Below are 24,462 nucleotides of genomic sequence, written 5' to 3'. Positions count from 1 at the left end.
GTTGTCCTGTATTGAAATCGTAAAAAAAAATATTTATTACTTACTTTGTCAATTCCATCTTTTACTATTTAATTGAAGAAAATATGATTTCAAAAATATTAAAATGAGAAACAAATTAAGTATTCATTTTTGGCTTACCTGACAACGGTGTTCAGCGCCATCACGACCTTTAATGGATTTTGGGTCGTGACATTTTTGTCGTGCTATTATTACTGTTGATTTATGTACATGCGGCGTGACAAGGCGGGCTATATATATATATATATATGGGTTTGCGCATGTGGCGAGACAAGGTAGGAATATTATTATGCGCGTGTGGCGAGACAAGGCGGGCATTTACTTTATTATTGCGCACGTGCGAGTCAAGGTGGGCTATGTCGGGAATTGAATTGTGATGATTTGTGATAGCCTGGGGGCATTGTTTGTTTGTTGCATATTTACTTTGGGACTATGAGGCGGTACCTCGGGAGATCCCCCCTGTCTTGCATATTTACTTTTGGGATTACGAGACAGTACCTCGGGAGATCCCCTATTGAGCATTTACTTTTGGGACTACGAGACGGTATCTCGGGAGTGCCCTTTGTTGACATCTCTCTATGGTTGCACTTGTCTTTGGTTATTTTGTACTTCCATGATAGGTCAATCCTTGTGATCTGCCGTGATGTATTATTTTATTTTACTATGTGTTTGTATTCTTTGATGTATTGTGTTGGCTTGGGCTTTTTAGTACGAGACTCTAAAGATTTATATTCCTGGATTTTACCGATTTGTGATGACTGAGTTGTTTTAAATAAAAGAAGTTTCTATTATGTTTTAAATTAATAAGTTTTAAATCCGAAGCAATAGATTATTTGATGTTTTATTTAAATTAAAATGTCATTTTTCTTTACTCAAACTATTTCTAAAATAAGCTCATTTCTTTGTTGAATTCTTACTTGGTTTAAAAATTATAACCTTACTTTATTGAAAATAAAATTAATCGTGCGGATCTTATGTATTGAAATATTTGGCACGAGAGTTGTTCGTGCGGCTGTGATTAGAGATATGGGCACGAGGTGCCGTGAAAATATGAAAAGGGGTCGAGAACTATATTTTATGATTATGATATGAGATATTTATTTGGAAGAGTTTTATATTCGAAGAATACTTATTTGAAGAAATATATTTGGAGGGTATTTATTTGAAGAGATTATATGTTAAAGACTTGCTGCCTTACTGTTTATAGCACTAGTGGATTATTCTTGCTATCACTGCTATTTGTTTTCGATTATTTTAGTATGGCACAGGTTATTTGACTAGTGAGTGTCTGGATTGTACCTCGGCACTACTCCACTGAGGTTAGTCTTGATACTTACTGGGTACCGACTGTGGTGTACTCATACTATACTTCTGCATATTTTTGTGAAGTGCCAGGTAATGTGGAGTCAGTTGACCGATCGCTAGCAGTACGAATCTTTTTGTGGAGACTCAAGGTAAACCTGTTGCTACGTGGGACCAGGAGAGAGAAAGGAAAGACGGGGTCAAGAGAGAGAGGACGGGGAGGCTAGGAGGCGTCGTAGACCGGAGAGATCTACTGCTCCATATTTTTGGAGGTAGGGTACGACATGGTAGAGGTTTTGTGGGTCACCCAATTCAGTTTGCACTTCAGGCTTCGTAGGGTGTCCTAGGTGTCCATGGGTCTCAAAGTACCCGTACCGCGCAGTTTCCACAGCTACGTCAGCAGAAAGGTTGCTTCGAGTGTGGAGATACCATCCATAGGGTGAGAGTTTGTCCCAGACTCCTGACAAATGTATCACAGCGGGGCATTCGGGCGAGTAGAAGGCGCCCAAGAGGGGGAGACCAGGCCCGTTGATATAATTGCTACGAATTGGCTGAGGCCGCTACACCAAACGGGGTCGTTACAGGTACGATCCCGATTTATTATAAAAGGATAATTCTCCTTAATTTGATTCAGTTCTGGATATCGAGACGAATCCTCCTATTATGCTCCACTTATGGGTGAGCTTCATACTTTTGTGACCCACTTATATGTTTATCCCTGTTGGGAGGTTTGATGATGTTAGCCCATATCTATCATTTTTATTTGTGTACACCGTTGAAGGTTATAAGTCCAAATGTGACTTTTTATTACTTACTACAGTGGGTTTCTATGTGATTTTAGAATAATTGAATTCAATTTTATGAATTATATGCCCTATTAGAATGGGGGTTCATTATGTGTTGTGAAAACTGTTTATGAAATATATTGAAAAGAAGAAAGAAAGGAAATTAAAAATTTCAGTTGGCACAATGTGCAAAATACTTGTGATTCGAAGTTGAGGACGAGATCTTCGCATTTTTATATGATGTGAGAAAATTTAAACCGGACTAAAAGCCACGGTGGAAGTTATATAAGGACGAGGTCCTGATGGTGAAAATTTTATGAGTTTAAATTCTCCCTTTGTGAAATTAAATTTGTACTATATTATAAATAGAGAGTCATGCCTATTAGGCTTATTTGATAATTCTTGTATATTGTTCTGTGCATATTTAGCCATATTCGTGCTGTAAATATTGAGTTATAGCCTATAAGGTGGGTGCCCACGTGGCGTTAAATGTGACTCGTTAGTTCGGGTAAATAATTATGAAGTCTTCATACCTCGCGTGTTATTGTCAGTGTTGTAAAAGTTTGAAATGAAATTTTTGGTAAATATGAAATTAATTGAAGATGCTAGAAATTAATTATAAACAGCTATTACGACCAGAGATGTGGTTATGGACATAGGTATGTTGTGTGCGTAGGCACGAATTGCTACAGTTGGTTGAGACTAATACCGTGTGTTGATGACAAGAATTTGAAATTTATTTGGCGTGTAAGGAATTGGCTTAAAGGCTTATAAGTGTGAATAAAAGAAATATTCTCCACTAAGATGATGTTGTCGGACCCCTGTTAAATTTACGGTGATGTAGAATCACCCATGAGTATGCGTGAAATAATGCACTAAGTAATTTAATATCATTAGAAAGAATCTTGGCACGTTCGAGGACGAACGTATGTTTAAGAGGGGGAGAATGTAACGACCCGACTTGTTGTTTAAAGAATTTATGCCCCATTCAGTGACTTAAGGCCTCAAGCAGCTTCGCAATATGTATTATGACCCGCGGACGTAGCCGAGTTTGATTTTCGGAAGATTCAAAATTAATTTAAAAGAACAATTCCTATTTTGAAGCTTAAATGGAAAGAGTTGACCGGAGAGTTGACTTTTGAGCAAACAACCCCGAAATGAAACTTTGATGATGTCAATAGATTCGTATTGTGATTTCGGACTTAGCCATGTGTCCAGATTTGGATTTGGAAGTCCGTAGTATAATTCGATGCATTTTGGCGAAAGTTAGAAAATGGAAGATTTTGGAAAGTTTGACTGAAGGTGGAATTTTTGATAATGAGGTTGGATTTCAATTTTGGAAACTAGAATAGCTTCATTACGTTATTTATGACTTGTGTGAAAAATTTGAAGTCATTCCGGATTGGTTTGATAGGTTTCGGCACGAGTTTTTGAAGTTGAAAGATTTGAAAGTTCATAAGTTCGATTATTGACGCGATTTATAGTTTCGGCGTTGTTTGATGTTATTTGAGACCTGGAGTGAGTTCGTGTTAGGTTATGGAACCTGTTGGTATATTTAGACGTGGTCCCGGGAGCCTCGGGTGTGTTTCGAATGGGACATGGGTTATTTCCTCCTATTTTGAATTGCTGTTTTCTGTCATCTGTTGTTCTTCTTCGCGATCGCGAAGTGCCTTTCGTGTTCGCGTAGTGTTCTACTGACCCGCCTAATATTTCCTCGTCGCGTTCTCATTCATGGTCTCGCATTCGCGAAGGTTTGCCTTTTCCCTCTTCGCGTTCGCGTCTCTCTTCCCGCGTTTGCAAAGGTATGCCACCCCATCATTCGCGTTCGCGCACCCCTTCACGCGTTCGCGTAGCCCAGTCATTAGACCATCAAATTTCCTCTCCGCGTTCGCGAAGCATATATGGGAAGCCTTTATTTTTCCTTCTTCGCGAACGCGAGTAGTATTCTGCGTTGGCGATGCTTTAACACCTGGGCAGAATAAATAGTACTCTATTCCGAAGGTTTGCTATTTTCACCATTTTTGGAGTTCTAGAGCTCGGTTTTAGGCGATTCTGGAGGGATTTTTCACAAGCTTGGTTGGGGGAAGTGTTCTATATCCTAAAGTGTTTATATTTCATGAATCTATGATTATATTCATCGTTTAATTCGGATTTTAATGGAAGAAATCAAGATTTTGGCAAAATCTTCCAAAAACGAAAATTTAAGATTTGGAGGTCGAGTTGTTATCGGAATTCGATAAAATTGGTATGGTTGAACTCGTATCGGAATGAGTGTTTGAATTTCATGAAATCTATGTCGGGTTCCAAGAGGCGGACCCCACATTGTCTTTTATTGACTTTTTGGAATAACTTTTTAAGTCGACATTTTATTATTCGGAATTATTTCGGATGAATTTTAATGAAGCTATATAATTAATTTGGTTAGTTTAAGCATTCCAGAGGTCAATTCAAGCAAGAAGGTGATTTTTGAATATCGGCATAACTTCAAAAGGTAAATATCTTGCCTAACCTTGAGTGGGGGAAATTTCCCTTAGGCATTGAGTCTTATGTGCAATTTATGTAATTGAAAATGATGTACGCGAGGTGACGAGTACGTACTTGTTTTATATGTGCAAATTATATTGGTTAAAATCCTTAGATGCCCTTATGTATTAAATTAAAATTATTGACACTTATTAAATATTTTAATTGTCTTGTCTAAATCCTTGTTTTGTTGGATTTGTTTTATGTGATGATTTGGTGTGATTGCCACCTTGATTTTTATATGAAATATTATTTTGTTGAGTTGTTCACTCCCGGATATATTTGTTAAGATTTTGTGCACAATATGGTCGAGTTATGGGCTCCTTATTGGAAAAATAATGTTTTGTTGAATTTTGTGGCGAGTTGTAATATTTGAGCACTTGATGTGCAATCTGTGATAAATTGTTATATTTGAGCATTTGATATGCAAATCTATGATATGTTGTAATATTTGAGCACTTGAGGTGCAATTTATGAGATGTGATATTGGCACGTTATATTGTTGGGAAGTTTTGTTCGGGTGTTTGCACGAGGTTTTTGTTGTGCTATTATTACTATTTATTTATGCACATGCGGCGTGACAAGGCGGGCTATATATATGTGGGTTTGCGCATGTGGCGAGACAAGGTGGGAATATTATTATGCACGTGTGGCAAGACAAGGCGGGCCTTTACTTTATTATTACACACGTGCCGAGACAATGTGGGCTATGTCAGAAATTGAATTGTGGTGATTTGTGATAGCCTGGGGGCATTGTTGTTTGTTGCATACTTACTTTGAGACTACGAGGCGGTACCTCGGGAGATCCCCCTGTCTTGCATATTTACTTTTGGGACTACGAGATGGTACCTCGGGAGATCCCCTGTTGAGCATTTACTTTTGGGACTACGAGACGGTATCTCGAGAGTGCCCTTTGTTGACATCTCTCTATGGTTGCACTTGTCTTTGGTTATTTTGTATTTCCATGATAGGTCAATCCTTGTGATATGTCGTGATGTATTATTTGATTTTACTATGTGTTTGTATTCTTTGCTGTATTATGTTGGCTTGGGCTTTTTAGTACGAGACTCTGAAGATTTATATTCCTGGATTTTACCGATTTTTGATGATTGAGTTGATTTAAATAAAAGAAGTTACTATTATGTTTTAAATTAATAAGTTTTAAATCCAAAGCAATATATTATCTGATGTTTTATTTAAATTAAAATATTATTTTTCTTTACTCAAACTATTTCTAAAATAAGCTCATTTCTTTGTTGAATTCTTACTTGGTTTAAAAATTGTAACCTTACTTTATTGAAAATAAAATTAATCGTGCGGATCTTATGTATTGAAATATTTGGTACGAGAGTTGTTCGTGCAGTTGTGATTGAAGATATGGGCACGAGGTACCGCGAGAATATGAAAGAGGGTCGAGAACTATATTTTATGATTATGCTATGAGATATTTATTTGGAAGAATTTTATATTCGAAGGATACTTATTTGAAGAAATATATTTGGAGGGTATTTATTTAAAGAGATTATATGTGAAAGAATTGTCGCCTTACTATTTATAGCACTAGTGGATTATTGTTGCTATCACTGCTATTTGTTTTCGATTATTTTAGTATGGCACAAGTTATTTGACTAGTGAGTGTCTTGATTGTACCTCGTCATTACTCCACTGAGGTTAGTCTTGATACTTACTGGGTATCGACTGTAGTGTACTCATACTATACTTCTGCACATTTTTGTGCAGAGCCATGTAATGTGGAGTCAGTTGACCGATCGCTAGCAGTACGGATCTTGCTGTGGAAACTCAAGGTAAACCTGTTGCTGCGTTCGTAGGCTTCAGAGTCACCTTCTTATATTGTATTTGCACTGTTTTATCTCTATTTTAAAACAATTATATTTATATGCTTTCTAGTAACTCAGTAGAGCTTATGACTTATTCTACCGGTTTTGGGATTGTAAGTATTGTATAGAGATTCATATTTCGTATTTGTCAGTTGTTATTTAATATTGTTATTATTTCAGTAAATGTTAGGCTTACGTAGTCCCTATGACTAGGTGCCATCACGACATCCTAAAGAAGGAGATTTGGGTCGTGACAATAAAAAGCACACGAACATATTATGGAGTAAGATAATACGAGAAGGAACATACCATAACAGTTCATTTTGGAACAAAGTCAATTTAACAGTTCAATGTTTTCTTTAATTATAAATTGAATACTTAACACAATCATGTCGAACAAATTATTTTACCATTCAAAAGGAAGTTTTTATTCATTGATTTTTGTAAGACATTATTTTAAAACTACATTGAATAATTACAACAAATAAAAATATTTAAGAATATAAAAGAGTAAAAAAGAGTTACTGGCAAGAGTCAATAAAAATAATGATTCAAAAGAAAAATGGCACATCAAATTTTTTATTCTTTGAGAGTAGAATGCTTATTAGAAAAAATTATAATTGCAGTTAAAATTATAAAAATTTGTGATGGGATAATATTTAAAATTTGAATAATGAAAAATAAGTTATTACATTAAATGTTGAGGAAAAAATAATCAAGCGTTTAAATTAAATTACCTTTAATGTTAAAAAGAAATAACTAAATCTTTATATTAACTAATTAGCAAAACAAATAAATTTAATTCTTTTTCATATTCATCACATGAGTAAAATTATTTTTCAATTGACTAAACTCTTAGCATCTCTGAACTTTTGTGGTGAAAGATTTCTTTCTTTTTGAGATCAAATATATTATTTAATAATCTATTCATTCCAAAAAGACTAACACCATTTCTTTTAGTTTGTTTAAAAAATTAATAATACTTTTAAATTTAAAAATAATTAAATATGAATATTTTATTTCATCTTTAATGACAAACTTTTATGGCCGCTTAAATATTATGGTATGTGCAAAATTACAAGTTTTAAAAATCTTTCTTTCCCACTTAAATTTCGTATCCAGTTAAACTGAATTAAAGCAGATGGATAATATTAATCTAATTCTTTAAAGTTTTGTATTCATTGATATGGTTACACGCGCAAAGCGCGTACCCTAAGGCTAGTATATATATATATGTCACTACCCGAAATTCTCACTTTCGGGACCGTGATAGCGCCTAACATTTCACTTGCTAGGCAAGCCAACGTTAGAATAATATTCGCTATTTTAAAACCTTTTTTAAAATTAATTAATAACAAAGAAACAAATAAGAAAATAAAGTCTGAAATAAAGTGAATAATCCACAATAATAGCGATGTATGAATACCATCCCGGAACTGGTGTCACAAGTGCACGAGCTTCTAGAATAATACAAACAAGGATCTGAATAAAATAAAGATGTCTGAAAGAAAGCACACAACTAAAATAGAGTAGAAGGGAACTTCAGAGCTACGAACGTCGTGCAACTATACTTCAAGTCTCCACTGGTAGCTGAATCTGAGCAAGTCTACAGTACGCCGCTGGGATTAACTCCGAAATATGCACAAGAAGTGCAGAGTGTAGTAGGAGTACAGCCGACCCTATGTACTCTGTAAGTGCCGAGCCTAACCTCAACGAAGTAGTGACGAGGCTAAGGCAGGTCGCTTACATTAAACTGTACGCAATCATAGAATAACAACAATAACAGAAATAAAACAGGTAACTCATTTCAACAGTTGAAACCAACTCGGCAGTCATAACCAATTATTATTTCAATCAATTTCCGTTGCGGCGCGCAACCCGCTCCAACAATCTAATTCTTCAATACATTTCCGTTGGGCGTGCAACTCACTCCAACAATATAAACTTAAAATATAATCTGATGCGCCGTGCAACCCGATCCCCCAATATATTCCTTTTTTATTTCCGTTGCGGCGTGCAGCCCGCTCCAACAATATAATTTAACATCTCTTAAATATAATAAAAATTACTCCCAAAGATACCACATTCAGTAAGAAATTATTAGGCAACAAGGCACACAACATTTATAAATTATTTCGGAAACAAGTAATGACAAGTAGCAATTTATTTGTGAAAATTAAGGAGAAAATAGGCAATTTCATATTTAATATGCTAAATGTCAAGTAGCAATTAAGACACATAAATCAAATAAGCATGTTGTCACGACCCAAATTTTTCCTCCGTATAACGTCGTGACGGCACCTAGTCTCAACGACTATGTAAGCCTAATATTTGCGAAATAATGAAATGAAAACATAATTTTAATACCTAACCGTTCAAAAATACACAGCAAATCCCAAAACCCAGAACATCGTGAATCACAAACTACAAAAGGAAAAATCTAGTGTCTCTATACATCAGAATCTAACAAGGAAAATACAGAAGATAATGGATATGAGAAAGAGTAGAAGGGGACTCCGAGGTCTGCAGACGCGACAGATATACCTTGAAGTCTCCAAAGTTGTCCCGTCTCACTAATAGTGCGGCTTATAAGGTGCACTTGGATCTGCACACGAAAAATATGTGCAGAGAGTAGCATGAGTACACCACAATCGGTACCCAGTAAGTGCCAAGCCTAACCTCGGTCGAGTAGTGACGAGGCCAGGTCAGGGCCCTACTGGTATATATATAATAAAACAAGATAGAATGAAATACCGCAGTAAAATAAAGACTGAAATTTAACAAGAATAAAATCATAGAAGACAACAACTCAGTACATAGAGATAACAACAGGGGATCTCCCGAGATACCGTCTCGTAGTCCCAAACGTAAATGTGCAGTACAGGGGGATCCCCCGAAATACCGTTTCGTAGTCTCAAAGTAAATATGCAGTACAGGGGGATCTCTCGGAATACCGTTCCATAGTCCCAAAGTAAATATGCAGTACATGGGGATCTCCCAGAATACCGTTCCGTAGTCCCAAAGTAAATATGCAGTGCGAACGATAGAAATACAACTACATCACGAAATTCTTACAATTTAGACTAAGTACCAGTCAGGGAAGAAGCAGTAAATTCACTAAGCATGCTGCACATAATTCACATAAACAATTAAGACACGTAGACATATTGTATTAGACTAAACATGATAGCTACATATATTGAAATAACTCAATTAAGAATGAAAATAGATTAGTACTCATAAAAATGGTATAACTCAAAATAGAAAGGAAAACATGTTGCTGCTCAATAAGAAAAATTGGGTTTTACCACAACTAGCCCGTGTACGTACTCGTCACCTCACGTACACGGCGCTCACATATCACAATAGTTTCAAATCTTAAGGGAATTTCCCCCACACAAAGTTAGGCAAGCCACTTACCTCGAACCAAACTCAATCAATCGGTCACAATGCCTTTCCCACGAATATCCAGCTCTGAATGGTCAAAATCTAGCCAAAAATAATTACATATCATAAATATAACCATAATAGAGTCATCTAATTAATGGAATCAATACTTTAACAAAAATTCTGAAATTCGTCCTAAAAAGTCAACCTGAGCCCACGTCTCGGAATCGGGTAAAAGTCACAAAATCCGAAAGCCCATTAACTCACAAGTCTAACCATATCAAATTTACTAAAATCCGACAGCAAATGGTCCTTCAAATCCACAATTCAAACTTTTAAAATCCCTAGCCTCCAACTCCCAATTTTCACCTTAAATACACACTAACTAGATGGAAAAATAAATGGGGAAGCAAGTTTATTGCTCAAAATTAAGCACAAGGGATTTACCTCAAGAAATCTCTCGAAAATGCTCTCATAAATCTCCCTAAACCGAGTTTGCCAAGTCCAAAATCACAAAAATCGCGAAGATCTTCGGTTTTAACCACTGCCCAGGTATTTCCGCACATGCGGAGCGTGGGCTCGCACATGCGGGTGCGCTTGTGCGGCGAAATGTGCGCATCTGCGCAAATCACTTACCTCCTTTGCCTCCACACCTGCAATGGAAGGGCCGCCCATGTGCGTGCGCGCCTGAGGAAATCCCTTCCGCTTTTGCGGACCTGCGATGACCCTAATGCATCTGCGGGCATCGCAGATGCAGAATTCACCTCGCATCTGCGACCCCTGGTACTCCTCCACTTTTTTGCTTCTGCGCTTTCCTCTCCGCACGTGGGATCCCTCACCTACAGTCTCTCCACCGCAGGTGCGAAAATACCAGATGCCTGAAGACTTCAGCAGCAACACAAATCTAACTTTTTGATCCGTTAAGCACTCGAAACTCACTCGAGGCCCCCTGGACCTCAACCAAACATACCAACCAATCCTAAAACACTATACGAACTTAGTCGAGCCTTCAAATCACATCAACTAATGCTAAAATCACAAGTCATCTTCCGATTCAAATTTAAAGAACTTGAAACTTCTAAATTCTACAACCGATACCGAAACCATCCAAACCACATCCAATTGACCTCGACTTTTGCACACAAATCATATTCAATATTACGAATCTACTCCAACTTCCAGAATCAGAAATCGACCCTGATATCAAAAATTTCACTACCGGCCCAAAACTTCAAAAATTCGACTTTCGCCATTTCAAGCCTGAACGAGCTACGGACCTCCAAAACACAATTCGGACACGCTCCTAAGTCTAAAATCACCCAACAGAGCTAACAAAAATGATGAAACATCGTTCCGGAGTCGTCTTCATACAGTTTCGACTACGGTCAAAAATCATAACACTTAAGCTTTCGTTTAGGGACTAAGTGTCCCAAATCACTCCAAAAACCAAAACGAAACCTCCCGGCAAGTAAATAGGGGATCGGGGCTATTACTCTCAAAGCGATCGGCCAGGTCATTACACATGTAACAATTATTGCATGAATTCAAGAATTAATATTTGACAAAAAATATGAGAGAAATAATTATTATGGCAATTAATTTATAGCTTAAAAATAATTTATGATTTTTAAATAATTTAGGCAAACAATTAATTTGATGACGTATAGATACTCGTCACCTCGTCTATACGCCGTTCACATGAATATCATATAACAAATAATTCAAGGGTTCTATTCCCTCAAGTCAAGGTTAACCACGATACTTACCTCGCTTTGCAACCAAATTCAAAATTTCAAAAAACCTTTACCTTGCGAATTCATGTCTGAAATCCTCAAATCTAGTCATAAACAATTCAATATACTCAATACAAATCGTAGGAATTAATTCCATATGAATTTACTAATTTTTCGGATTAAAATTCGAAGTTCATTTAAAAAATATTAACAGTGGGGCCCACGTCTCGAATCTCAGAAAAATTATGAAATCCGAACACTCGTTCCGAGGCGAGTCCAACCATATAAAAATTATCAAATTCCGAAGCCAAATGGTCCTTCAAATCTTAAATTTTTATTTTTGAAAAGTTTTACAAAACTTCCAATTTCTTCCATCTATATCCGAAATAAATGATGAATATAGACATGGATTTATAAAATATAATCACTTTTGATTATAGAACACTTACCCAATTCAAAGTCGTTAAAAATTCCTTTGAAATCGCCTAAATCCGAGACTCAAAACTCAAAAATGAGTAAAACATGGCTAACTCCCAATTTTTATGGGTTCTGCCCAGGCTTTTCGCATTTGCGGGCACAAGTGCCGCATCTGCGAGCTCGCATTTGCGAGAAAAATCTCACATTTGTAGAGTGAGGCTGGCAAACGAAATTTCGTACCTGTGGATTTCAATGTCGCACCTGTGACATCGCAGAAGCGACCAAACGACCGCAGAAGCGCACGGACCTTCGCAAAAGCGGTAGCGCATCTGCGCTTCATTTCTTCGCAGAAGCGAAGGAGCTGGCCAGTGCCCAGGTCGCAGAAGCGGTTGTGCACCTGTGGCTCCTTCTTCGCAAGTGCGAAACACCAGAACCTGACCTGTATATTTTTACAAAAATGATCTGAAACACGTCTGAAACTTACCCGAGCCACTCAGGACCTCGTCCAATTATACCAACCAGTCCCGTAACATAATACGGACTTACTCGAGGTCTCAAGTCACATCAAATAACATCGAAATTACAATTCATACCTTGATTCGGACTTAAGAGTTTCAAGCTTTTCCATTTACAAAACATGTTAAATGAATTCGGAATGACATTAAATTTGGCACACAAGTCATAAATGACATAACAGAGCTATTAAAATTTTTGGAATCTCAATCCAAGTCTAATATCAATAAAGTCAAATCCGTGGTCAAACTTTGGAAATCTTTAGCGTTTAAATTTCTAGTTTCCGTTAAATGGCCATAACTTGAGTTAGGGACCTCGGAATTCGATTCCGGACATACGCTTAAGTCCCAAATCACAATACGGAACTACAGAACTGTCAAAATACTGATCTGGGTCCGTTTGCTAAAAATGTTGACCAAAATCAACTTAATTAAGTTTTAAAGCTCTATTTCACATTTTAATCGGAAAATTATAAAGACTGCACACGCAAGTCGAGAAATGAGGAATAGTGCTATTTGAGGTCTCGGAACACAGAAATAATTATTAAATTTAAAGATAATATTTTGGGTCATCACAATATATAGGAGCTTCTTTCATTTCAAAAACTTTGCTTTCTATAAAGGATTTAACCTATCTCGCAAGGCAACTCCTATATTTGTTGAATTGTGTGCTCTGAGTTCATTTAAAAATTTACACTTAATAAAAATGACAAAGAATTACAACAACCAAAAAAAGGAGAGAGAGAGTGTGTGTTTCTTTATGAGAACTAATATATTATCGTGAAAATTTGAAGGAGAAGCAATGGAGTTTGAGAGCAACAGTCGAGTTTAAAAAGGGATGTATATACTATTGTCATGCTTTTTGGAGCATAAAGCTTCTCATATCGAAGAAATTGAGATTAACTTTAGTGCGTTGATCCTCTACATGTCTTAAGTCTTTCGACATGTCTTAAGCCTTTTTCAATCAGTTTTAAATTAGACGATAATAATAATTTCTCTATTTTAATGGTTTTAAATAGATTAGTTATAATTCTTTTTTAAAAGTCTAATTTGTTAAATAGTTTTTTAACTTTTAACGTCCTATTTTGGAGTTAGTGAAGTGCATAAATAATTTTCAGAATTGGTGATATTATGAGTTTTGAAGCTAACAAGAGAAATTTTATATTGTGTATATTAAAGCATGAAAAGTATACTTATCTTAATTAAGTTTATAACAAGATCATACGGCACACTTACTATTTTCTTTTCTAACTGCGCGAAGAGCGAACAACTTAACTAGTATAAAAAAATTACAATGGCGGAAAATAGTAGTTCCTTAATATACCTTAATTTATGTGAAAGGAATAAAAATGCTTCTCAATTTTGTATTCCAACATCTCAATCTCAAGAATGTGTGCCGTTTGACGTGACTGCAAGAACGTCCATGGTTTCTATCTGCATTATTGATAAGGGTAACACTTAAAAACTAAATAATAGTAGATCAAAGGTAGTCGAAACAAAAAGAAAAAAAGAAAAAAAAAGTGGAAAAAGCATGCTTGATCACCAGCGAGGACGTCATCGTCTCTGTATCCATATAAATCTGCAAACATATGAAGGTTGAAAAAATTAAAAACTTATATGCTATAGGATTTTTAGAACAAAAGATGATGATTTCTTCACTGACCTCTTACTATCCATGTCTTTTTAACGAGAAGTTGCATAGATGTAGGACCTATTCTCATTAAATTATAACTTATTATTTCCTTACCGTTCTCAAATCGGCTAATACACAACTCCTATCACCAAATGAATGAATAAGAAAGATTTTTTGGTCTTGTTCAGCCGTGAAAGACGTGGGGTTAGTTTGACGTGGGGTGATTAGTAGTTCCAAAATCGTTAAATCTGTAAAGAATTATACTCAATACCTTTGTAGGGTCCACTCTTGAATGATTTACAATTACATCCCTAAGTTATATAAATATTTAATGGCATTAAAGTCGATTAACATTACAGGGATATTTTAGTCGTCTAATATTTAACATAAAATATTTATGTTTTTATAAATAGATATAGATATAGATAGATTAGTCAAACACAAATTAGCTCTTACCAAAAGTATTTTGAAGAAAATGCTATTGAAAAAATCACTTAAAACCTTGGCCAAATAGACTATAAGTCTACAAAAACACTTGCTTTTACCAAAATACAAGAGATAGTTATTATATGTAAATATTTGATCTAAAATTAATAATTTATTACTAGCTTTCAAATTTACACTGACAACTTTGACTAGTGGAGTTTAATTAAGTGAAATGTTAAAAGAGAGATAAAAAATTATTTAAAAAGAGAGTTATAAGACAAATACTCTTATAGTTAAAGCTCTTAGATGGATTTTTGTATGGAAAACATTAAAAGCAGATAATACGAACCGGAGCTACTCCTAATATGAACTGAAAACAGTTGAAAAGTTATACTCCTAACATTTAAATATATGTATTTATTGTATTACGAGTTTAAGAGTGTATTTAGAAGATTTTAATGAACTGTCGGTAAAAGAGCTGTACACGGTAACTCCAATAACTATAGTCTACTAATTAAATTTAGTAGACCTTTAAACTGTGGCAACAAGAAATAAACAGAGATAGTAAATTCATCAAATATTACTAATATTAGTCAAATGTTATCAATACTAGCCGATTAGTTATTTGTAGACAAGAAAGGTCAAGTCTTTGCTTTCTTTTGAGTGTGTGTTATTAAAATAGATTGGGTACATCTTAAGGAGTTTGAATCTCAGTTTTGGGATGATTTGGCGGAGTTTTGAGGTGGGTTGAATTGAAAATTCGAAATAGAAGATAAAACATTAAAAAAATGATGTGTATCACACTGTGTATCATTTGTGTATCATATTTGTATCAAATGTATATCACATGTATATCCATATATTCTTGTGTGTATGATATATGCATGATACAAGTTTGATACATGTGTAGCAGAAAATTTTTAAACTCGATTTTAACTACGAATTTTTATACCAAATCAGTCCAAATCATTTCTAGTCTTCCTCAAAATTTGTACATTGACTCATCTATATGTTTTCAATGAATTCCAACTATAACCATTAAAAAAAGGTCCTTTTTACTTAGATTTTTGGAATCTTCCATGAAATTTTCTTTCTTTCTTGCATCTAATATTGCTTATCACACTTTAAAATATGGAAGAAGAACTTTGTGTGTGATTTTTGGAGGAAAGAACCTTATTTATTTGAGTTTTAAATTCTTATATGTGTTTGACTAGTTTTGATAAGTATATGATTAATGGCTAGAAGTTGATAACTTGAAACTTATTTGGGACATGAATAAGATTCCTAAATAAATATAATAGTTTGGTTTCAATGGGTGATAGGAATGCAATTTCAAATTACTCACAGCGGAACCTCCTCTTTTTACTCCATCTCGATGTGCAAAATATTTTATGTGCTCCTTCTGCTAAAAAGAATCTTATTCAATTTCAAAAAACAATAATTTCTCATAAGACCTCTATTGAATTTTTTCCATCTTAATTTGTTGTCAAGGAACTGAATACGGGGCATCATTGGTTCGCGGCCAGAATAGGAAGGATCTGTATGAGTGGCCAACTTCAGATTTCTTTTTTTCTCTATGTGGCATTGTAGATTAAGACATTCCAATCTTCGTCTTTTGAATTACATGTTACGTAGTTATCAGATTTCTTTTTCCGATTCAAAAAAATTAACATTTTGTAATTATTGTTGTTGCAATAAAAGCCACAGATTTTTTTATTTTTTTTTATAAATTCTTTAAGCATTACTATACCATTTGAACTTTTATATTCTGATGTATGAGGCCCTTCTTCCATTCGATTTGTCGATCAAAACTCTTATTTATGTCATCTTTGTGGATCATTTTTTAAAATATGTATGGTTATATACCATAAAACACCAAAGTGATGTAGCAAAGATTTTTGATGATTTCAAGCCTTTAGTAGAAAATTATTTTATTACCAAAATCCTTAATGTTTACTCTAATGGTGGTGGCGAATACCTTGGTTTAAAATCTTTTCCTAGTTACTAATAATTCATCACTTTTCGTTGGTTATAAACTCAGTTCATTCTCACGTAGTAACCATTTCCAGGCATCAAGATCTAGTATAAAAAGATGAAACAGCAAATATCAAGCATATGAAAAAGCTAGGCATAAAGTGAAATTGTAAGAACGGGTTCATTTGGGAATTCAACAAGACTACTAGAAGTATATATATGTATTGAATATTACTTGATCTTCTTTTTTGTTGACCTTGTCAATATAATATCGAGAACTTATTAGAGTAATATTTAGTACTATACTCTTCTCACCACCAACGAAACAGAGGTAGTGAGGTGGTAAGCAGTGGCGGATGCATGATTTTCGCTAACGAGTTTTAAAAAAGAAAAAAGTTAAAATATTAAAAGAAAATATGTTAAGGGAATTCAAAATGTAATATATCAAGATACAAATCAGATTTTCCCTTATATATATATACAGTGTAATTTTCCGGCGACCTTCCACCACCTTAAATCAGCCCCTAGTAGTAAGTACCGCCCCCGGTAGTAAGTACCCATATCATTATTAACAAGAGATCTTTGGTTCAAGTCTTAGGAATGTAGTCGCCTTTAGTTTGGCAGTTAGGGAGAGCTTCTAATCGGACTTCAAAAGGGTACCGAACATCGGATAAAAAATCAAAAAAATAAAGAAAAAACACAGTTCCTAACAAAGTGTACCTATATATGTGCAAAACTCACCGGCCCAACCTTGATCATAGTCTTATTCATTCTCCGTTGTGAATTGTAGTACACTAGTTAATAAATGACATATTTATTAATATTATTGTAAAAATAAGTAAAACAAGGGTAAAGACTTGTGATAGAAATAAAAACAAGAAAAGATTTTTAAATATGGAAAAGCTAAAAATAAGGAACAGAATCCGAATAGTGAATCTAAGAAGTTTGATTCCTTCTTGAAAATGCATCTTTTCCTCTTTTACTTATGTTAGAAGTATTCTTGTACCTTTTTTACTTGCATTAGGAATTTAAGGAATGCTTTTTATTTATTTATTTAGTTATTATACTTTGAACAAATTTAATTCCTTCTTGAAAATCATAATTGAATTTTATTATATCGGATAAAATTTTAATAACAATTAATTTTTGCAAGTATTCATTGTAATATCAGTTATGCACTAACTTATTAATTAGCAAAAGTTTATTGCATGTAATCGAAACTTCCTAACTTATTATGTTATGCTATTGACTTTATGTTGTGAACATGGATAACTCCCATAATGCTTATGGGCTAGCCAAGCTGTTGGGCCTAGGACTAAACTGCGAAAAAGCCAAGGAATTAGACAGCCCAATAAGAAATTTGCTTGGGATCCAGGTTGAGTAGGGAAGCACGTGGCAAATGGATAAAACGGTTTCATCGACAGTTTTGAGAATTATGCGAAATGTTATGAAGTATCTGTATTCCCTCAACCCCTTCGTCTGAGTTCTACTTCTCATCCCCATTCTTATCTTTATCCTGAGTTACTTGTTATTTCAATAGTTTCCATTGTAATTCATTAATTTTTTGAGTATTGCATTTGATATCTCAAGGTTGTAACCAGTATTCCAGTTCTTATCAATATAGTGAGGAAATTCGGTATTGTTACACTTTATTAGGTCAAGTTCAATAGTAATAGATTTTATAAATATACTCCATCATTTTTCTTTATATAACGACTTAACGAGTTTAACTAAACAAACAGTAAAGTTGATTTCACTTTTATTTATATTATTATATTTATATTAATAAGTAGTAGTATAAATGAAGATACTAAAGAGTGATTGAAAAATTTAGGTTGCTTAAGAAAATATATCAAAGATTATAATTTGAGATCCACCGCAATATAAAGCAGTTAGTATAAAATTTATTCCATATAGGATCGCAAACATCAACATAAACACTCTTTTTTATTTCTCTCAACTTTATTTTAAAACGCCCTCCATACATATGATATATAAAAAAATCATTCCTCCAACTATTAAATTAAACTAAGCATAAAGTAAAAGAACGATCATCTCAATGCCGTTATTAGAATTTCTTGTAGTACAATTTTAGGAGTTTATTTTATTTAGGAGAATTGACTGTATATACAATCTTTTGCCTTTACTATGCAACTCCAATAATTACAATCTCCTAAATAATGTAATCTCAAAAACATTGACTACAAGAAATATATTTGATTTGGTTTTTGATTATGGAGACAAAAACAGTCATGCAATTACTAAATCATTCAAGGATAATAAACTAGATCAGTTCATAATTCTCAGGTAATAAAAGCACCAAATGATGTATCATGAACATCAAATATATGAATCATCAAAAAAGCTAAGGGTAAAGTGATAAGAGTAACAGGTTTATTTGGAATTCAACAAGCAGCAGTATGTTGAATTAAATAATCTTCTTTCCTTTTGAAATTTGAAATTTGAACTCTGAGTAACGGGATATTGAATATGGCTTATCGCCGCCATATGGTCTATAGGAACCTTTGTTAGTGCCAAATGTTATTTATCTCAAACCATTTCCATAGTAGGAACCACTTATTGAAGTAAGAAATTCTGATGGATAATCCAACACAACCTAATTCATTATATAAATGGACGATCATGAGAAAATTTATTACTCATGACTACTTATAAAGAAATAGTGAGTGCAAAATTCATTGAAAAACAGAGAGGATATATACTTACTCTATTGAAGTTTGTAAAGAAGCCAGATTTGTATGTCTGTCAGACAAAACAAATTGGCCATTCTCAACGAACACAAATTGAAGTAACGAAACAAGATTAGTGCCAGTGGAAACAAAAATCTTGGCTATTTCAGATCTTCCCTTTTCATCCCAAACAGTTCCCTCCTCCTTTATTCCTCCCACTGGCCCAATCTTGATCATATTCATATTCTTATTCATTCTTGTTTGTGTCCTACTACTTAATAATTTGAAGTTGAAGTACTGAACCAAAAACTGCCGTTTGTTGCCCCCGTTTTTTAGTTCAATACGGCTTCCTCTATTTAGGGGTTTCTTTTTATACCAATTAATGTTATTTTTCTTTGTTTAGGTTTAGGATTCACTTTAGATTTAGGAAAACTGCGGTAGGCTACAAAAGAATCACTTTAGGTTTAGGATTCTTTTACCAATTAATGTTACTTAAGTTGATATTATTTTAAGCTTTAAGCGGTGTTTTCAAAGACTTTAATTTTTTGAGACTCACTAGGGTGTTAAAACCAAATCGGAAAAACAACACCAAACCGAAAAGTCAAATCAAATCAAATAAAAAACCCGATTAAGTTTGGTTTGATTTGGTTTGGTATTAAGTAAAAAAAATTCGAACCAAACCGACATATAAATATATAATATATATATATATATATACTTTTAAAATTTATATTTTTTTTCTTTAAAAAATATATAGAAATATTTGTGATCCTCTAGATGTAATATTTAATTAAATTATAAGGTGCATCTATTTTTTAACTTTAAATAATGGTTGATTTTAACTTGTATCAATTCTTATCAAGTGGTACTGAAATACGTCAATCCCTTTGTTCTTCTATATTCATATGCAAAGATCTATTAAACTCTTATATCTTTTTCAAATTTGAAATGGTATTTTATCCGATACTTTTTAAAATTAAATAGAACGTATCATTATTTAGGTTTCATATTGATATTTATGTTTAATTATCAAAATTTAGTTAAATAATAATGTTATCTAATGTGAAATCTATTTTTAATGGTTGAAAAAGTCTATCAACATTTCGCTAAAAAATTTCGTGCTTCCGATATAGTGTAAATAAATGAACTTAACTATTTCCTTGTATGATAATGGCAGTATCGCTCTAACCTATTTATTAGCAAAAGCTTATTGCAAGAATGCCATATATCCATGGAGTGGGTGCTGAAAGATGTGAGAACAATTAATCTCCATGCAACGGTTCTCTCAGCTTATCTAGTTGCTCTATCAGGTAAGTTCCCAATTCTCTTATCTTTTTTATTTACTCATATATTTCTTTCTTTCATCGATTCAGTCTTCTGTTATTATATTGTTTAAAACGATGAATTTAGAACATTTAAAAGCTGCAAAATCGGTTTGTTTTACTAATGTTGGTGAGATGAATTTAGAACATTTAAAAGCTGCAAAATCGATTTGTTTTACAAATGTTGGTACGAACCGAGGGAGAATATGTAGTTGGGGTACGGTATCTAAAATTTGAAGATCCTTAAAGTTTTTGGACTTAGTTGTACTCTGATGAACTCTTGTGTTGGTTTTATGAAAATTGAACATTTTAATGTTCAACCAATTGTTTGAACCAGAACCTTCTATCCCTGAATCGTTTTAGGAATCCACATTGATGAAAATTTCAATGTTCAACAAATTGTTTGAATGCATGTGTTATGTTAATTTCAGAACAAATTTAGTCCTTTTTCCTGAAATACAAAGTCGATTTAATGCTTTTAAACGGTCCCATTTACCTAACTTTTTTTGGTACTCCAATTTGCCTGTATTTGAGAATGTCGTCAAAACATTGATAATTGCTGTAGTAGTATTAGTTTTATCGCCTGCTCTTGCGAGTTTCTTGCTTTTACTTATTATATGTTGGAACTGATTCATGCATACATGTGATTCAAAGCTTTATTATTTTATTTGATGTCAAATATGTTTGGAAAGCGTGGTAGGCTAATAGAAGGTAAAAAAATATTTAAAAAAGAGAAACAATAAATTGCACGAGACAAGATAAGATTTATGTTGTTCGACAATTTTAGTTTACTCCAAGGTCACACAAATAATAGCTCTTTATTAAAGAGAAAGAAGAAGTTGAGGGATGATATGCAAATGAAAATGCATACCCCTTTTATAGGCATTTGATTACCCTGCTGACGTAAGCGTTTACATCACAAGAATGCCGACGTAAGCGCTTACATCATAAGAATGTCGACGTAAGCACTTACATCATATTTTCATCTCTTTTTAATTTTTTTTTTATCTAATTTTCTTTCTTTCACATACAATAATAACATGTTTGTTCCTATCAGAATAAAAGTGAGGGACACTACTGAGATGGAGGAAAACTTATTATCCATTGGCGAGCCTTGTTGGGAAAAATAATAATCCCGCCCAGGAATAATATCCACGGAAAATAATAATAACACATAAGAGTAACAACGACACCAACTCTTTTAATGGATAAAATACAATATCAGAGCGGAGCAATATAACCACTATAATATTACAACTTAGTAGTATCAAGAGACTACTGCAATTTTGAAAGAAATAATACTCTTTATTTAAAATACCTCACTACAATATTACACACACTCGCTATTTATCTCATAGACTACAATATGTGGATTACTCTCTCTAACTTCCATTGCTTCTCTCTTATTTTGGTGTAATTGAAATGAAGAATATAGGCCTCTATTTATAGTAAGAGATGTCATCCAACTACTACAAAGAAGATGGGTTGTTGTTGATTTAGTCTTATAATTTTTTCAACAAAGTTAGGCACCTCCCATTTTTTTTCTTCAGCAAAGTTGTCAACAAAGTTAGGCACTTATCCCATATTTTCTTCAACAAAGTTGTCAACAAAGTTAGGCACCTCCCATCCCATTTTTCTTCATTTCTTTTTTGTTTTTCTTCAATCTTAGCCCCACAAATATCTCCCTAATTTTAAATTTTTTTTTTCATTCCAAGACTTGATCTCAATCTCTGAAAATCCTCAAACTTAAGAGGCTTTGTAAAGATATCTGCAGACTGATCATGAGACTTCACATATTTGAGCTTGACTTTCTTCTTGGCAATGTACTCTCTGATGAAGTGATATCTTGTATCTATATGCTTGCTTCGATCATGATACACCGGATTCTTGGCGAGTGCATGTGCATATTTGTTATCAATACAAATCTCTGTACCTTCAATTTGTGGCAAATTTAGCTCCTTCAATAATCTTCTTAGCCAAATAGCCTGAGGTACATGATGTTGCTGCAATATATTCGGCTTTACAAGTCGAGAGAGAAACTATGGACTGTTTCGTTGAACTCCAAGAAATAACAAAATCACCCAAGAAAAATACAAAGCCAGTTGTGCTTTTTCTACCATCAATATCTCCCGTATAATTACTATCACAAAATCTCATAAGGTTAAAATCATTAGAATAAGAATAAAATAATCCAAAATCGATCGTACCTTTTAGGTAACGAAGAATTCTTCTAGTGACCTTCAAGTGAGTGGAGGTAGGAGCTTCTATGAAGCGGCTTACTACTCCAACCGCAAAGAGTATATCTGGCCTGGTACAAGTTAAGTACCTCAAACTTCCCACAAGAATTTTGAAAAATATGGGATCCACTTTTTCTCCTTCATCAAACTTGGACAATTTTGTCCCACTCTCCATCGGTGTGTTCACGGGGTTGCAATAGAGCATATTGAACTTCTTCAATATCTCTTTTGTGAGATAAAAATTCCATCTTCCATCTACTTCATTTCTAGGCCCAAGTAGTATGACATGAGCCCTACATCTGTCATCTCGAACTCACGAGACATATCTTTCTTAAAAGCTTCAAACAAACTTGGATTATTACCCATAAAAATAAGATCATCTACATAAAGACAAACAAGTAAGATATCTCAATTAGTATGAACTTTAAGGTAAAAAGCATATTCATGGAGACAACAATAAACCCATTGTCTTGAAAATATTTGTCGATGCAACTATTCCATGCTCGTGGGGCTTGCTTTAATCCATATAAAGTTTTCTTTACCCGCAACACTTTATCTTCATGGTTTTTTACCATGAAACCTAATGGTTGTTCAACTCTCCACATCTCCATCAATATTCTTCTTTGTCTTGTATACCCATTTTACTCCAATTGCACGATGACCGTTGGGAAGAGTTGTTAACTCCCAAGTGTTGTTCTTCTCTATTGACTTGATCTCCTCCTCCATGGCTTGTCTCCACCTTTTGTTTGTAACAACTTTATCAAAGTTCATTGGTTCACTATTAGCAAAGAGACAATATAAAAAATAAAAATTAGTAACTTCTTTTGTGCCATCGTAGAGCTCTTGAATGCACCTTTTCCTTTGCGGTTGCTCATTTGAACTTTGTTAAGAAGAAGGAGATGCAACATTGTTTTGAGAAGGAGGTGAAGTTGTATCCTGCACAAGTTCCACAATCTCTGGTTCTTCTTCATCGCCAAAGTATGGAAGAAAATCATATGAAGTTTCTTCCTGAGCTTCCCAATTCCATGCCAATTCTTCATCAAATACAACATCACGACTTACCACCATCTTGCCGCTACTTGGGTTGTATAGCTTATAGCCTTTTAAACTTGTATCATAGCCAACAAACACATGCTTAACACTTCGATGGTCAAGCTTCGCTCTCCTTTGATGTGGCACATGATTTCCACTTGAATCTCTAAGCCAAGGATGAATATTTTTCATGTGGATGTCATATTCCTTTTCAAGAAGTTGACCCAAACTCAAAATATTACTTTTTAATTTTGGGACATAATAAACATCTTGAATTAACTTGTGGTCACCATTTTCACAGGAGATCAAAATCGTACCTATCCCTTCGATTTGAATCTTTGAGGTATCTCTAAAGGACACATTACCTCTCACCGTATTATTGATCTCCACAAACTTCTCTTTGCATCCACACATATGATTGCTTGCTCCATTGTCCAAATACCACGAGTTGCAATCATCCTTGTCTTCTTCCTTGAGTGCCATCAACAACATTGACTCAACTTCTTCTTTCTTGTCATCAACAAGATTAGCTTTTTCTTCAACATTGATACAACATTCCCAAGAGTAATGGCCAAATTTATGACAATTATAATACTCAATTTTTGATTTGTCACACCTTTGTCCATTATTTTC

General features: G+C 34.1%; 1 protein-coding gene across 1 annotated transcript; it reads right to left on the bottom strand.

Moving 5' to 3' along the window:
* Positions 1-22,495: 22,495 nt before the first annotated feature.
* LOC138898249 (uncharacterized mitochondrial protein AtMg00810-like) lies at positions 22,496-22,972 on the bottom strand. The gene has a single exon (XM_070184302.1). The coding sequence runs from the start codon at positions 22,970-22,972 to the stop codon at positions 22,496-22,498; it is 477 nt and encodes a 158-aa protein (XP_070040403.1).
* Between the last annotated feature and the right edge of the window lie 1,490 nt (positions 22,973-24,462).

The sequence above is a fragment of the Nicotiana tomentosiformis genome, chromosome 8, assembly GCF_000390325.3.
Source record: "Nicotiana tomentosiformis chromosome 8, ASM39032v3, whole genome shotgun sequence".
Taxonomy (NCBI): Eukaryota; Viridiplantae; Streptophyta; class Magnoliopsida; order Solanales; family Solanaceae; genus Nicotiana; species Nicotiana tomentosiformis.
The sequence above is the reverse complement of the archived record's forward strand: the minus strand, read 5'-3'. Positions and strand labels throughout refer to the sequence as shown.